The sequence below is a fragment of the Protopterus annectens genome, chromosome 8.part0, assembly GCF_019279795.1.
Source record: "Protopterus annectens isolate FY-2018-M chromosome 8.part0, PAN1.0, whole genome shotgun sequence".
NCBI classification, from domain to species: Eukaryota; Metazoa; Chordata; order Ceratodontiformes; family Protopteridae; genus Protopterus; species Protopterus annectens.
In genome coordinates, this window is record NC_056741.1 from 1,489,304,072 (window position 1) to 1,489,321,522 (window position 17,451).

Here is a 17,451-nt window from a genome sequence, read left to right on the forward strand (position 1 = left end):
TTGTAAAACAGAATTGGAAACAGTTGCACACCTTGTTGCTGGTTGTGACATACTAATGGCAGAAGGACTATATACTGAAAGGCATAATAATGTGGCAAGACTGTTTCACTGGGGATTGTGCAAACATTATGGTATTGAAGTGGCTGAAAAACACTGGAAACATGAGCCACAAAGCATCATAGAAAATGATGAAGTCTACATCACATGGGATCACCCATTACCAACAGTTCAAAAGACAGATGCTAGAAAACTGGATATAGTAGTCCATGAAAAGAAGACAAAAGTTGCATTGATTATTGAAATCACCACACCCAGTGACTACAGTGTCCTGTGTATAGAGAGACACAAAGTCATAAAATATCAGGATTTGCAGGCAGAAATTAGAGCAATGTAGAAGAAAGATACCCAGACAGTGCCAATAGTAGTAGGAGCAACTGGTCTTATAAAAAAGAATCTGAAATTGTATTTAGATATGTTACCAATACCTGTAACTCCATATAAATTTTAGAAGGAGCCATTACTGGGCATATTGCGGATACTGCAAAGAGCACTTCTGGCTGACATCAAAGACTGAAACAATACTAATTTCATGAACTTTAATCATACTTTGATTTAGGAATGGGGTCCATTCCCATCATGGTATTAGAAACCCAGAATATTTGGAGAAATTAATAAAGATATAGATATATGAAATCCAAGCAATCATTTTGAGTGCCTAACTGGGCTTCTAGGAATAATGTTATCTGGGTACTCAAAGCTGTCTGTCATGTTTCATGATTCATGGTTACACACTCTGCAGTACTTGCAGCTAACATACTTGGAGAATTGTTTAATTTTTGAAGTTAGTTCATTGGAGAGGGTTTCAAAGATATACAGTGCCCAACCACTGCTATGTTTAATGGCATACTCCATTATTATTCCAGAGCACAGTAATCTAAAACAATTGTGTTTGCTTTTACTTTTTATTATGTTTAAACTTGAAACTGAAAAAATGGAGGAGAAACCAGAATAGGCTATTTGAACCTAGTGCAGTTTATGAAATGGCACACATTCCCTTTTTATGAATATTAGAACCACCTATTTAAGTTTTAGTAAATGCTTCTTTAAGCATATTTAAAAGGGTATTTGACTTCATGATAAAGAAAAAAAATTAGTTTTTTATTTATGAAAAATAAAATTTGAATGTGATTTTTACTTACATGAATTTATAAGAAGTATGCACTGAGTAGAATAGCCTCTTTTGTGACCATCACTGGTCTGAAAAACACTGTATGAGGTCACTACAGGGGAAATTCTCCTTTCCACAAGGAACAGTATAATCTCACAGTCTATTATATTAAGTAAGGGCTTATGGATTAAAGACTCATATTTGGAGGGACAGGTTTTACACCTTTATATAACTCAAATTCCACTTCATATTCATTTTTTTTTTTTTAGCTTGAGTGGGATTTGAACTACCGGCATTCACAATCATGACTTATCCAGGTAAACCCACTAAGCAGAATTGCTTTTTTCAGGGCTGAGCTGGGAGCACTGTCTGGTAAAGTGGCTTGCTCAGAATAAAGTAGTAGAAACATTTTAGAGTTACCTGTTGTTGTTAATTTCAGTAACTTATGGTCGCACTCTTATACATCCCCAGGATAGCCCTAGACAGTATACTTTTTCTCCACTGCTCTCCATACTTCGCTATTACCATCTCTCAGAGTTATGCTATATAGCTAACGAAGCTCTTCCAACTTATCTTTTCACACAATCTCTTACAGACCACAAGTTGCTTTAATGTTCTGATATGTTTATTATTTTGACATGCACTACTATAAACTGTTTTTTTCCATCACTGTACTATTTTATTAGCATATAAGTTTTATATTAATGTAAAAACAATAGCAATTGTGCTGCTCTCTAAACTTGCTATTCTTATATTACTGTAAACTTGTGCTCTTGTATTATATATGAAGCTTGCATGTTTATATTACTGCAAAAAATGGTTAAATGTACTGTATGTGGCGTTTTTCTCCCCAGACCTCCACAGAAAAGGGGATACTATTGGCCAGTGAGTGAATTTTCCCAGACAACAAAAGAAAATAATAATAATAATAATTATTATTATTATTATTATTATAATAATCTGTCTTTGTTTATTCTTATTGGTTGCTGTACAGTTCATCATCTTTGCCATTTCTTGTATTACTCATGGATGCAGATTGATTTCTAATTTTTATAAATCAACATTTATATTCAAAGTTTTGGCAATATGATATAATAAATGAATGGACTATCTTGCACTACTCTTGGTGCTGCAAAAATTGAAAGACATGCACTTATACACACTTCAAAGACCTAATGTAATAGCAATAACACTGGAAGGTACAATTACACTGCTTGCCAGCTGAAGTATTTTATACTATGTCAACAGCCTCATACAAATTGCAAATAACATTTGCTGTTTTACGTGCCCTTCATTTTGTAAAGAATAGATGACAACATTCCCTTCAAAAGAGATAGTGATATTGCATCTCATCCCTTGCCCCTCCTCAAACAAAACATTACTTGAAAATTGCATTTTATGCACTGTTAATCATTGTTTGTCTAATGATTCTGCAAAACTGACTGCCTTGCTGTTATACTTGCCTTTCATTATTCTCAAAGGATGTTTTGATTACTCTGACAGACTTTACAACACAGAAAGATAACCTCTGTTCCAAAGAAGCAAAGTGGACAGATGCTATTGGAAACATTTCAACAGACTGCAATATCATCCATTCATTAAACCTACAAATTGTCAGAGTGAAAACAAAATTGCCCTTTCAGGTTTTGAATAAAATAGCTCTTTTTTTCTCTCCTGGCACTTTTTGTTGCTAGGCAACCTCTGCCCTACCTCTTTTTTTGTAAAAGCATACTCTACACTCTTATAGGTCACTGCTGAAGAGTTCAGGCCCGCTGAACAGGCCCCATGACTTTTGTATAGAAACAACAGCCCCTTTCACCATGCAAATGATCTGAAAACCTTTTTTGTGAGAGAGTGGGTGTGTGTACATGTGTATGTGTGTGTGTGTAATGAAAACACTGACCTGCAGTCTATATAATAGAAGTTCCTCTAGTCTGTTTCACCCTCACAGCAAAAGTTATCCATGATGGAATAGAAAGAATGACACGATTACATGTGACTTCCAGTGACCTAACAGCCAACGGTGAGATGAGCTTGCAGACTGGATGCAACCAACAAGGTATGATATATTGTTCTAGTTCTACAAAAACAGTGATAGTAATTGAAGTTATACATAAATGGTAAAATATGATGATTTACCATGTAAATACCCTGCCTCTGCATAGATAACACAGCATGTTGCTACAGATTCAAACCTGTTTGAATCATTCTTTCACAATTAATTAAAAAAAATAGAGAACACAGATGAACAAATGAGAGACTGTCAATTAAATGTACTGCTACAGGCTTGCCATAGTTAGAATCAGTATATAATTCAAAAGAATTTCCTAAAAAGATCAACAGAAAAGTTATGAGGCCTTCATCTTAAGCACTTTCAGGTGGTCAGATGTCATTAATGGCTCCAATAAATGAGGTAACAAATGAAGCAGTGACATCATCAATAAAGAACTGCCATTATGTTATATCCTGACTAACAGAATTCAACAAACAAACCTCTTCACTGCTGGTTGGTTTAAAGGGTATGCGCAAAGAAGATACACTTTCTGCTTATTTGTTAACTGGCTAAGATACTGCTGAAGTGACTTCCTTTCAATAATAAGCAAGTAACTTTGGTATGTCAAAAGTGTATTTCTTATAGGCTGCAAGTAGTTAAATTCAAGGCCAACAAGTCATAACATCTTAGGTACAACTACCAGTAAAACCAGATGTGCATGTTACAAAACAAACAAAACTGGCAGTTGCATTTCAAAAGTGTTTGTATATTTGAACAATATCAGTAAACCTTAACATAAATGACAAGGTCTCAGCTCATATTTGCTGTGTAACCTGCATTTCTTTTCCACTTGTTTTATGTAACATATCCAGTTTTCAGGTGCGCAGGATTTTTTATTTTTTTTTGCTTGTAATATTAATTTTTATGTGAGGAGTGGTACACTGAGTTGACGATTGTTCGTACACTGTGGCAAATTAAGTGAAATGCTTAGAATAAAACAATGCAGGTAATGCTACCCATATGTATAGCAAATTAAAACTTAATCATTTATTAGCTGTCTGATTTGATGATTGTTAACTTTTACAAATGATAAGCTACTGATTTTGATTCACTTTTCTAAGTAAAATTAACAGTGCACAATTAGCACAACTGTTTAGTCATATATATCAAAAGTGGCCAACTGGTGCACAAATCAATGCTACACCCCTGTTAGATGGAAAAAGGAATGAGATGTGAAAGAACAGGCAAGTGCTGCATTGTACCTTCTGAAATCCAAAAATGCACCAGCATAGAGTTCAAGAAAAGAGACAGAATTTCAAGGCCAAGGGAAGCTGCTTAGAGAATTCATGAGGATGTTGATTTCACAGTAAAACCAGTGAGATATTTGAATTAGTAAGAGAGTATTCAAGAAAGTATGGCATTAATATATATGTCTGTGTGCGTGTGTGTGTGCGTGTGTCGGCCTGCCTATCTGTGTGCATGCTCATGGGTAGGGGAATCACACATATACTTTTCCTAAAGCAGAAAATGTTTGTCATATTTTAAAAGTATTAAAAGCAGTGTTAACTAACTGATGAAATATTTTCTGTGGAGAAATTGTGTTTACTTTTCCATTGTGGGACTGCCATCTTATCTGAAAGTGCTTTTTACTGTTTTTTTTTTTTTTTTTGAAAAAAGTAACTTTTGTAGAATGGTAGTTTTACTGGCATTTGCTGATTGTTTTCCCAAAGACAGAGACACCCTTTTTGGCTTGAACATGAAACAGATTGTCACTGCCATGGTCAGTCTTGGTCCTTCTTCTAGCCACAAAAAGAAAAAGTTAAACAAATAGCCTTTGCCACCACAGCAGGCTAGTAGTTTTCCTCAGCTATAGGTAGGTAACTCTGCTGTGGCCATTTGTTGTACCTCAGACCACTCATCTTTTACTTTGGATTCCCTCTTGTGTAGCATCTACAGCCACTATGGACTTGGCTTTTAGCCAGATCCTCTGCAACTGTTGGGGTCCCCTCAGTGGGCAAGGGAGAGCCACTCTTGTTGGCCCTGGGAGAGGGAACAGGGAAGGTTTCCTGTTCTGTCAAAATGTTTTGCCCATCCCTGGGGAAGCAGCAGCTGTCATTAATAACATGGTTGGCCCCATTTTTCTGTTAAAAAGAAGCAAAAAAAAAACAAACATGTTTCTACACCTCCTCAACTTTCTTATGATAGGAGTAGTTTACTGGGTCTGGCTCAGAGTTTGAATCCGGCTGTTGAGCCTCCTTTTACAGTAGTTTCCAGTAAAAGAAGGAAAGGATGCCACCTTTCCTGAAGAGATTCAAGATTCTGAATCTGAACAGAAAGATGCAGGGACAGATTTGGGGTTTTGTCCTCAGATTTTAGCCTCTGAGTCTCTCACCAAGCTGTATAAGGAGACGGTTACAGTTACTTGCCTGTCAGGGGTCGGGATTCACCAGAACACACAATCAGTCAGGTCCCAAAACCACAATTACCAGTATGACTCAGTCATAGTCCATAAGGGTGTAAATGATTTGAGACATACCTCCCTGGACTATCTGATGAGAAACATGATTGAGCTCTCAGAATGTGTGTCTCAAGCAGGTATAAACTTAGCACTGAGCAAATTCTACCATTTCCAAAGATGATGCCACAATACCTACAGAAAAATGATTGACTTTGGTAATTGGCTTTGCTACTGGTGTCATTCCAAAGGGGTCCAGTATTTGTCAGCCTGGGAGAACATGATTGATAAACCACAAGGTTTTGCTAGGGATGGTCTTCACCTGTCACCACTAGGCTTTCAGATATTGGCCAAAACATTATCCACCCCTAGAGTGCCTTTTTAGTCATTGCCAAACAGAGAAACCTTCCAATATAGCAAAATCTACACAGGATAAGCTAAAGGTATTACTACTAAATGCTAGGAGTATCAACAAGAAACTACACTCCCTAGAAGCTTACCTCACCCTGGAGAATGTGTCTGTGCAGTTACTGAAATATGACTCAAAGCCATGGAAAGCACCCCAGCAGGGCAAGGCTATAATGCCTTTCACACATTCTGATCTCCCACTACACATGAGAGAATAAAAGGTGGAGGTATATTCATATACATAAAAGATAAGCAGGAAACCCATACATCATACCTGAATTTACTAGAATCACTTACCATTCAGCCAAATACCATATTCATTGGTAATTTCAACTCCTCCTCCATTAAGTGGGAATCATACATGACCAGTAACATGCAGGCTCAAAGATTTTTAGACTTTTCAATGCAAACACCCTGGAGCAGCTAGTCTGCGCTCCCACTAAGGATACAAATATCCTACAAGTGGTACTCACAAATATGGGAAAGCAATGCGCACCCCCCTCCTCCCAGTGTGACATCATCACTAGTTAGATCAGATCATAAAGTAGTTTCCCTTGAAATAAATGTGGGACTAGAATCCCCACCTAACCCCAAAACATTTAAGAACTTTTCTAAGGCAAACTACCTCCTATTAAGTGATGGAATAGCTCATTTCAAAGCTCCCACAAACCCAGAAAACACAGTAGTCAATGCAGAGGCATACACAAAAGCCCCGTAGAACCATATAAACAACTGTATAGAAATGGCATGCAAAAAGAAGCCACCCTGGTGGTCCCCTGGTATAAATATGTTATACAACAAAAGAAAGAAACTTCTGTCTAAAAGTAAGAGAAGATGTGCACAACAGAGCAAAAACTTCCTCAGTTGTCTAAACAAACAAATCAGGGGACAAGTCTTTAAAAGAAAAATTTGAGGCAAAAATAGCCTCCCAAGCTAAGGATAACCATAAGCCATTTTTCACTTATGTCTGCAGTCTTAAAGGTAACACCCAGTAATGTGCAAAATTAGTTGATATAGCAAATCTGCTGCCTAATAAACTAAGCTCAAACTTCACCTCCCCATTACCTCTAGTTACCTCCCACATAATACTATCCACCATTCCTCTACCAGTTATCACCAAAGAACAGGTTGCCACTGCGCTCTCCAAAGCTAAAAACATGGCTTTGATGGGTACCAACATTATCACAGGATGCCTCTTAAATAGCTTGAAACAGGTCCTATCAGGCCCACTAGGATATCTATGTAAGCACAGCCTACAGACTTGCTTTGTCCCTGTGTAGTGGAGGACAGCAACAGCCATCCTTTTGCATAATGGAGGACCATCAACAGACTTGGGAAGTTGCAGACCCATAAGTTTGACTAGTCTTATATGCAAGGACATGGAAAGAATAATCATGGACCTGATAAATAACAATATAGGAAACCTCCAAACACGGGACCCAGCCCATTTCAGCTTTGTCAAGCTCAGGTCTTGCCTGCTCAATCTGATAGACTTCTTTGAGAAAGTCACTAGGACCACAGATGAGGGTAAAACAGTGCATACTGCCTACCTTTACCTGGCTAAGGCATTTGACACAATTCTCCACACAGGTATTATAAACAAACTCACAAAACTGTGCATAAATCTCTATGTCATAACATGGATAGCTAAATGGCTGAGGACAGTATGCATGTTGCTAGTGAGGCATCCAGATACAGCAAGAGGCCAGTTGTAAGTGGTATGCCTCAGGGCTTAATGTTGGGACTTCTCCTGTTTAGAATATACTTCTCTCTGAAGTCAAGGCTAGTGTAGAAGGCCTTTGACTGACTACGTCTGCTGATGACTGCAAGCTATGTGCAATCATTGAATCCCCCAGTGATGTAGATAACCTTCAGAAGGGTTTGACCCAGGCAAATGATTAATGCCAGAGCCATGGCCTAAAGCTAAATCCAAAAATAAAATGCATAATCATACCCTTTGGGAAGTCAAATACCCCTGTACATTAACAGCACACCCTTAAAAGTCAACCCAGAGATGAGATGGTAGTCTGACAGATAGCATCCTGAACCTTGACCGTCATGTGTCCGCAGTGGTGAGAAGTCACCCTATGTGGCACAGTTTATAAGTGAAGGCATGTCATCCAGATCCAAGGAAGTTATAGTGCCATTGTACTCAGCCCTCATCAGACCAATAATCAAGTACAATTCACCCTTTAGCATGTATTTGACCAGGCACTTGCAACAGCTTGGAGTGGCCTCGGAGATTCCTTACAAAAAATATAGGGTCTAAACAACATGTCCTATGCAGATAGACTAAAAGTATAGGGCAGTCTCCTACCTACTATTAACTGGTGTTCTATGCCTAAACTACAACACACTCTCAAATCCAGCCCTGATGGAACTGTTACACATTTGCAAGACAAACTGCATGCATGCCCCCCAATCTAGGGATCTAAACTTGGTCTGTGACACAAACAAAACATGCTGGAGAGAGAGATATGTGTCTCAGAGATTAGCCCCTCTCTGGAACAAGCTTCCTATTCATGTAAAGAAGAGCCCTTCATGGAACCTTTTGAATCAATGGATGGGGAATCATAAATTCACTCCTGGGGTAATGTCAATGTCCCTTTTGGACAGTCTGTAAATTACTCTAAGGCATATGCACTAACCTAAGCTATCCTCTAGCCCTTAGAGATTGGAAATCGGGTAAAATGTGGATAATAATGGCTAGGTTTGTAAGGGCTTTTGAACCGTTAGCCTAGTAATCTCCTATGAACCTATGAACATATGAATCAATCATCTTTTATTGACTGCCTGGATGATATGGTTTTAATTCATTTTAGGCACCTGTTTTTTGAGGACGCACAACTAGAAAATCATATATTAACAAATGGAAATTTTTTTAGTTGGTGCCAACAATATAACCAGCACCGATTCAGGGCTAATTGTTCTCTGGTTTTACAATATTTGTGTTAGTTACTATCACATGGCCTTTCTTACTCCTATATCCAGGTTCATTTATCAACCATTTCAGCATATTTGCCCATGGATCCCCTTCTTTTAAGGCAGTCACATGTCAAAATATTCTTGAAAGGGGTTTTGCATAAGAAGCCTCCAAGTAAACTGGTGGCCCCTCCTTGGGATCTTAATGTAGTGTTAGAGAAACTTACTCTTGCTCCATTTGAACTAGCTAATACGGCTGATTTTCTTAACAAGGAAAACAGTTTTACTGATTGCTCTGTCATCTGCAATAAGGGTATCTGAGTTGCAAGTTCATATAGTGAGTCAACCCTACCTCATTTTCCACAAGGACAGGGTTTCTTTGAGAACTAATCCTTTTTTGCCTATCCTATATCTATACTAATTAATCGATCTATTCTGGAATCAACTGTCCTCACCCTTTGGAAATCTTTCTTTACTATCCCTCTTCATAAAGGTGGAAACTCCACTGACCCCTCAAACTACCGACCCATTGCCATTCTGTCCCCCCTCTCCAAGATATTAGAAAAATGTATGCACTCACAGCTTCTCAATCACCTCCTCACACACCACTTACTTACCCCTATCCAACATGGATTTCGTCCTCACCACAGCACCACCACTGCCCTCCTCTCCTTTACTCATATCATTGCAGATGCCCTAGACAACAATAAACTCATTTCCTGTCTCTTCCTAGATCTCTACAAAGCCTTCAAGTACTGTCTCTCATCCTCTACTACTATCCAAACTTGCAAATCTCCACCTATACACCTCCGCACTTGCCTGGTTTAATAGTTACCTATCTGGCAGGGAACAATCTGTTTTATTTATGGCTCTCATCCTCCTCACCTTTTCTTCCCATCTCCACTGGTGTTCCCCAAGGCTCCATCCTGGGACCTCTTTTGTTTAACATATTCACCAATGATCTTTACACCTCATGTAAAAAATCCTCCCTTATTCAGTATGCCGATGACTCTAAACGTATATCCATCTCAAATAACATTCCTGAACAACACTCCCTGACACAACAAGCCCTACTATCCACTGAACAATGGCTCTCTCACAACCTACTGATCCTAAATCCCAAAAAGTCCAAACTCCTACTTTTCCTTCCCAGTTCTCTTTCTCATCACAAAACCTCCTTTTTATTAAATCTTCTAACAATACAACTATCCAGCCTGACACCCACACAAAACTCCTAGGGGTCATTATCGATGACGAACTAAAGTTCAACCTACACATACTCCTGTGTATAAAAAAAAACAGAAACTAGGTCTGCTATATCGGAACAAAAAATTCCTAACCCCTGAATCTAGACTTACCCTGGGCCAGGCACTCCCCCCCCTCTTATACGCCACCCCAGTTCTTACCAATATCCAGGCCTCCACTCTAAACAAACTCCAACAGACTTACCATAAAATAGCCAGATTCATTACTAACTCCCCATACAACTCACACCACTGCATTTCTTTAAACTCTCTTTAATGGCTTGAACTTCCCCAATTTCTGCTGTCTTATCAATTTCATATGCTACACTCTTATTCTTTATAAAACCTCCTTCTGCCCATCTCTGTCTTCCTTAGTCTCCATCAACATCCCATCCCGGACCCTCCATACTTCTAACCAACAATTACTTGATATCTACCACCCAAAAAGGTCAGTAGGCAAACTACTCTACAAACACTACCTTGCCCATGTTTGGAACAAACTTCCCCTTGACTTACGTTCAATCTCCCACACCTCACACTTTAAAAATGAACTAAAAACTTATTTTCTCAATTCCAGGACGTGCCCCTGCCATGACCCCACCTACTCTTCCCTCCCTTTATGTACCCTCAAAAGGACCATACTTAGTGCCTCAATACACCTCTCTCTCCAATGTGTCTACTATGCATTTGCATAATTTTATACAAACAAAAAAAATTATTGTTGACCTATTGAACTATATCAATGTAAAATTATGTTACTAAGCTTTTTAATGCAACTTTAACTTTATGCGTGTAACCCAACATATGTGAATCTTTTTGCTATAACTGGTATTATATCAATATTGTTTAAAGTTGTACTTGTTTAAAAATGTACTACTAGAGCTTTTCTCCTCGGGTCTCCACTGAAAATGGGCCACAAGCCCAGTTGGACAAATCCAGTTAACAAATGTCAATAAATAAATAAATAAATAAAGTGGTATCCAAGTTTACTTTCAGGCAAACGATCCATCTCCCTGTTTTCTTTCCTGCATTTAAAAATGAGGGTGATAGGATACTCCATAACCTGGATGTCCACAAGCAGCTCAGGTACTGTCTTGACAGAACTAAATCTTTCAGTTCTTTGGACCAGTTGTTCATTTCTTGTGAGGGTAAGAAGAAGGGACAACCTGTGTTAAAGCAGACTATTTCCAAATGGCTGTCTAAGGCTTATTACCTGTTATTGTTATACTCACCATGATAAATCTATTCCAGGCAGTGTCAAGGCCCATTCTACAAGGACCTTGGCTTCTTCTATGGCTTTTTAGAAAGGATTGAATTCTAGAAGTATTCTAGAAGCTTCTACTTGGTCCTCTGTACATACTTTTACAAAACACCTGATTCCTTCTCTAGCTCTAGATCATGCTTTGCTAGGACTGTTCTCTAGAGGCTCCTGGACCCTTCTTCTTCCACCTCCCAAACATAGTTAGCTGTGGTACTCTACCCATGTAGTTAAGGCTACTGCAGCAGTGATCAATATGAAGAACACAGAACAGTTGTATAAGATAAAATTACCATAACAGTAGATGTTCAAATGATCACTGCTGCAGAAGCCGCTAACTCACTCCATCACCCTTGTTTTCTGGTGTGATTTTATGCTAGGGTGTAGACACTTAACTTTTTATTATTCCTAGTATAGTCCTTTCAGAGCTCAGCCTCCCTCTCTCTGCTGACGGGAAAACTCTGACAGGCTTTGTGCCCAAACATATCTTTTAGTCAGCTCAGATCGAGCTGCTTGACAGAGTGTGGAAGGTCCACTGAAGCTTTAGAAGCTTGGCAGCTGTTATATCCTTGGCAGGATATAACCCTTACAGCTAAGGCTACTGCAACAGTGATCATGTGAACATCTACTGTTATGGTAAGTTCAGCTTATACAATTGCAGTTTCTATAAAGAATGTGCTCCTTACCAAATTTCTGAATGCAGAATATTGTGGCATTTCTAATACACAAGTTCAGCTCCACTGTTTTTTTTTACTCACTCTATATAGATCTCTGCCAAATAATTAAGCAGGTGTGAATGATTTACTGTGATATGAGTAAACAAGGGTTATGACCCTTTCAAAATCATTGCATTATTTGCCTGTAAAGTACTTATCTGTACAGTGAAGCTTTCCTTCATAGAGCTGCAGTGAAAATGGGCTTTGCTCATTTTCATGCACTCAGCTAACAAAAAAAACACATGCATAAATAAATAACCTCCATGGACAGTAGATTCCACATTCCAGTATTTAAGAAAAGCACCTCCTCCTCTGTGGATTCTAGAATTATTAGTTGTAGCTACCCTGCTGTTCTGAATTCCTTGGGGACTCATATCCACTTACTAAGTTTTGGAGCGCTTAGTTTTTTTTTTTTTTTTTGCATTGGTATCTAGTTAACCTAGCTGTAGACAGTGTCATGGGCAGGCACCTGCTGCTCTGAATTCCTTGGGGTTCATAGGTTCATAGGTAGGTACTAGGCTATTAGCCCTAGGGCCTATATAAGCCTAGCCAAAAAGGTACCCTGGCTTTCGCCACCCAAGAAAATTATTTTCCTGTGCCCATGTCGAGCAGAGCCACAGAAGTGATCCCTGGGGTGAATTTCCTATTTCCCATCCAGTCATCAAGACTTTTCTTGAAGAGTGCTAATGAGGAGCTCTGTTTGACATAGATAGTTACTCTGTTCCAGAGTATGGGAAGTCTCTGGGACAGGAATCTATCCCTCCAGCACGTTCTGTTTATTGTGGTGACAAGGTTTAGGTGCCTAGAGCGTGAATCTCGGAGGAATTGGGATTTCATTAAGTGGAGCATGTCCAACAGCTCTGGGTTTGACATAGCTTTGTATGTTAGGCAGAGATCGCCTCTGAGTAGGTGATATGCGACGGAGTAAAGCTGAAGTTTTTTGAGACGGTCTGCGTAGGGCATCTGTTTGATGCCAGTAATCCTCTTTGTGAGGTATTTCTATGGCCTTTCCAGTTGTTGTAGAAGTCTTGTGAGGTACATACCAAAAGGGGCATTGTACTCTATAATGGGTCTAATGAGTGATGAGTAGAGGGGAACAATGACCTCTTTTTTTCTGGATGAGAAACCTTTTGTTATGAGGTGAGCCACGTAGAAGGATTTCCTGACCACTGTGGCAATGTGATTATCAAAGGAAAGATTATTGTCCACCTGTGTCCCAAGGTCTCTTATCACACTTTTGGCATTATGTAGACCACCACTTATGTGGTAGTTCATTGGTACAGAGTTTTTACCAAAGGGGATGACAATACACTTTTTGGCACTGAGCTTCAGGCCATGGCTTTGACACCAGGCATCTGTCTCAGTGAGGCCCTTTTGAAGTATGTCCACATCGTTAGGAGTTTTGATTATGGCTCCTAGTTTGCAGTCATCTGCAAACTTTGTTAGCCAAAGACCTTCTGTGTTAGCCTGTACTTCAGAGAAGTAGATACCAAACAGGAAAAGACCCAGGACTGAACCCTGTGGTACTCCACTTGTCACTGGTCTGAAGTTGGTTTTGGATTCTGCTACTTTCACAGTGTGGGTTCTGTCCTTGAGCCAGTTGGCAACCCATCTTGTGACATAGGCATTTATACCTAGTTTAGTGAGTTTATCTATAATTCCAGAGTGGGGGATGGTGTCGAAAGCCTTGGCGAGATCTAGATAAGCTGTGTGAACCACATTACCCTCATATATGGCTTTGGTGACTGCTTCAAAGAAGTCAATCAGATTTAGGAGACATGATCTGCCTTTTACAAACCCGAACTGGGTAGGGTCCAGAGCTGGAGATTACCAATGTCTTTGTTTATGAGTTCCATGATGATACGTTCCATGGCCTTGCAGACCAGGCTTGTCAGGCTAATAGGGTGGTAGTTCCTGGGGTCCATCGTGGCTCACCCTTTGTGGAGTGGGATAACCATTGTGGTGCACCATTCAGTGGGCACAAAGCCTGAGGTGAGGCTATGATTGAACATGGTACTCAGGTTAGGGTGCCAGTTCATTCTGTAGTTCGTGTAGAATGCAGCCTGGGATATTGTCAGGTCCCATGGATGCTATGTTCTTGACTTTGGAGAGTGTATTTTTTACCTGTGCAGCCATGATTACTGGAACTTTGCATTCTTCCGGTATAGAGATGGGCCCTCTAGGGGGTGAGAGGGGGGTAAAGTTAGTACTGAACCTATCTGCCAGGATGTTGGCAATATCAGTTGGTTCTGTATATTTAGTGCCATTGTGCTGTAACTCAGAGCAGATCTGAGTGTTGCCATTGAGATTCTTGACATAGATATAGAATGTTTTGTGGTTGTCTTTAGAGTCAGTGGCAATTTTGTTTTTGTAACTAGCTTTGGAGGATTTTATGAGGGATCTCAGCTTCTTACTGAGGTTGACCAGGGAGTTCCTCCAGTCATGGGATTTTACTCTTTTTTGCAACAGTTTCTTTCTTCTGTTGTAGAGTTTGTTTATGGCAGAGGACCACCAGATTGGCTTCCTTTTATTGGAAGATAGCATCTTGGTTCTATTAGGGATAGCATGATCCATGCACTCGTGTAAGTGCTTATAAAGTGCATTTGTGTAGACTTCAGCAGTCGTACTTCTATTGTCCTTCTGCATGTGTGTCATGAAGTTTGCCACTTCTGTCTTAAGAAGCGTGAAGTTGGCTTTGGAGAAGTTTTTTACGGTGGTTTCCCTAATTGGGGGTGGGGGCGGGATGTGGATGTCTAGGGTGATTAGGTTGTGGTCGGATCTGACCAACGAGGAATTGACCTCTGGTGTGGAATACTGGTTGCCCATGTTGGTAATGACAAGGTCTAGGATACTGCTGCCCCTGGTGGGGGTATGAATAAATTGATCCAAGGCGTTGGAATTTATGAATTCCAGAAAACGTTGAGCAAAAGAGTTGGTACATGAGTAGTTTTCCCAGTTAATGGTGGGGTAGTTGAAATCGTCCATTATTAGGGTATTGGATTGTACCCTAATACTTTCCAGTGTATCAAGAAATGAGGAGTGGGAATCCTGGGGCATGGTGGAGGTCTGTAGCAAGCTACAATTTGGATTGCAGTCTTGCCCAGAGTTAGTTGCACTTGGATATTCTCGGATGCATTATGCTGGGAAACTAACCTGGAGGTGTGGATATCCTTAATGAATATGGACACACCTCCACCTTTAGTGCTTCGTTCTGGGTTAGGTGGCCGAAAGGTGTGGTATGAATTATAGCCTGGTAACGCAGGGGTGCTCTCTGGAGCTTTGAACCAGGTCTCTGTCACTGCAAGGATGTTGATGTTCTCCATTTTAAGGAGTGCCTCGAGTGAGTGCATTTTGAGGTTTAGACTTCTAGCATTGAGTAGCATTACCCTCAGATTTTGCTTGCTTGTACCTGTTAAGGTGGTGAATTTGTAATTTTTTACATATTTTTCATATTTACTTACTAATTCAAAATATAGCCAAAAGGACATTTTGGATCTTTTAGCTGTTTTTTTTTTCATTGACATCTAATTACCCATACAGTGTGTGATAGACAGGCAGATCATGCAGGACTATGATGATGTTCTAATCTACAATCCCTTGGGTTACTCTGACAAACTTGAGGGAAATAAATTGTATTTTTCATTGTATACTGACTGAAAGAAGTAAACACTACATGGACCTTTTTTGTTGCAAATCCTACCTACTGGAGCCTTCACTAGAAATACCAACTCACACTTTTCTTCTCACATCATAGCTCTCAACTGTCCAGATTTCCAAAGAATGTTCAGATTTTTAACTTATTTTTTTGTCTTTTCCTCATAAAATGTTGGTTTTCTGGCAAATCACTGGCTAATTATTGAGGACTGAATTCAGTAAATAAAGACAGACATTTGAGTTTCAGACTTCATACCCATCAGAACATTCATGCTAATGCAAAACCTTTCATTCTATCAACTTTCTAAGTTTGTAAGAGCAATATTTAAAAATTGTCCCTGTTTTTAATCCTTTGTCCGCCCGTTTTTATGTCTTCATCCAGATTTCTTGCTCTAAGAGTTTGAGAGGTATGCTGTATGTATTCACCATCGCTGTCAATGTTCCAAATGCCAAACTTAACAAATTAGAACAAATGTACAAAGTAGCCAAATCTTCAGCCAGTTTAACTCAGCACTGTATAACATTAAGAACACAGATTGGCTTAGGCTCTGTAACACACTACTAATCTCTCAATTAGAAGTCATTTATCACATAATACATACATTTATAATTTATAACCCTAGCAGATCCCTAACACTAATACTGGCCAAAAAGGGTGCATACATCCCTCCCACCATTAACATAGCTCCCTGGCATAGGCCGGAGTAGGCCGTATCCTCAACCCACTTATCACAGGTAACTACCCATGCCCATTTTGGTGACATTAGTTAACATGACCGAATCACCTACAGCCATATTTTACACCATTGAGTGGCTAGCCCTGACGTGGCACACAGTCTGTGATCTGTGTTCTCCTCTCTTGAGGATACAGCACACCATAGTAGATGCCCAAAGTGGTTAGTCTGTACAACTCTCCCCCCATAGGGCACCATGTAGAGTCTGTGCTGCTGCCCACAGCTCCATTCATTGTTGAGTTTTGAGATGGAAAAACTCAGCATGTTTTTCAGAGGTGGGAGGGACCCCACAGAGACAAAGGGAGAACATGCAAACTTTGAACAGGCATTGGTCGGCAGTCAGGATCAAACCTTGTACCTGGGAGGTGAAGACCTTAACCATTATACCAAATGGTCTGTGTCCCCCTAAGATCTTTAACCAAAAATCTGCTTCAAAATGAAATATCTCATGACCACTTTATGTTGCAAAACTGCAGTGCATCCTATGTCTGTTGGCTTTTTACAATTCTGTTTGCCACCAAATTGCCTTGCAGAAGGATGAATTGGCCAGAGACTGACTTGTTTGCTGTTTAATCTGCATATGATAGCGACTTTTGCTTTGCTTTTACAGTAACAAATTCCAGGATCATCCATCTTGTGGCAGAATGTGTTTACCTGGTCTCTCTGAGTTGGAAGCACTCCACAGAGCTCAAAGTGTGCTGTTAATTGGCTAGAGGGCATAGGAGTAAGTTTTCAAGAATTTTATTTCTCTGCTATAAATCAGGAGAGTTTGCAAGGCCAGTGCTCACTTTCTCACAGCTCTGCAATGCCTTTCAAGTGTTTCAACTGCATCCAGAGCTATCCACCGTAAGATAAGAATATATTCTTGATTTACTACACATGTACTTTTTATACAGTGA

General features: G+C 39.6%; 1 protein-coding gene across 1 annotated transcript in view; it reads left to right on the forward strand.

Annotated features, from left to right (window-relative positions):
- Nucleotides 1–2,930: 2,930 nt before the first annotated feature.
- Nucleotides 2,931–17,451, forward strand: part of TMPRSS5 (transmembrane serine protease 5) — an 819,938-nt gene continuing 805,417 nt past the window's right edge. Inside the window, exon 1 of the mRNA XM_044081066.1 lies at nucleotides 2,931–3,227. Within this exon, the coding sequence (XP_043937001.1) occupies nucleotides 3,149–3,227 (79 nt within the window). The 5' untranslated portion in view covers nucleotides 2,931–3,148. The remainder of the gene's footprint in view (nucleotides 3,228–17,451) is intronic.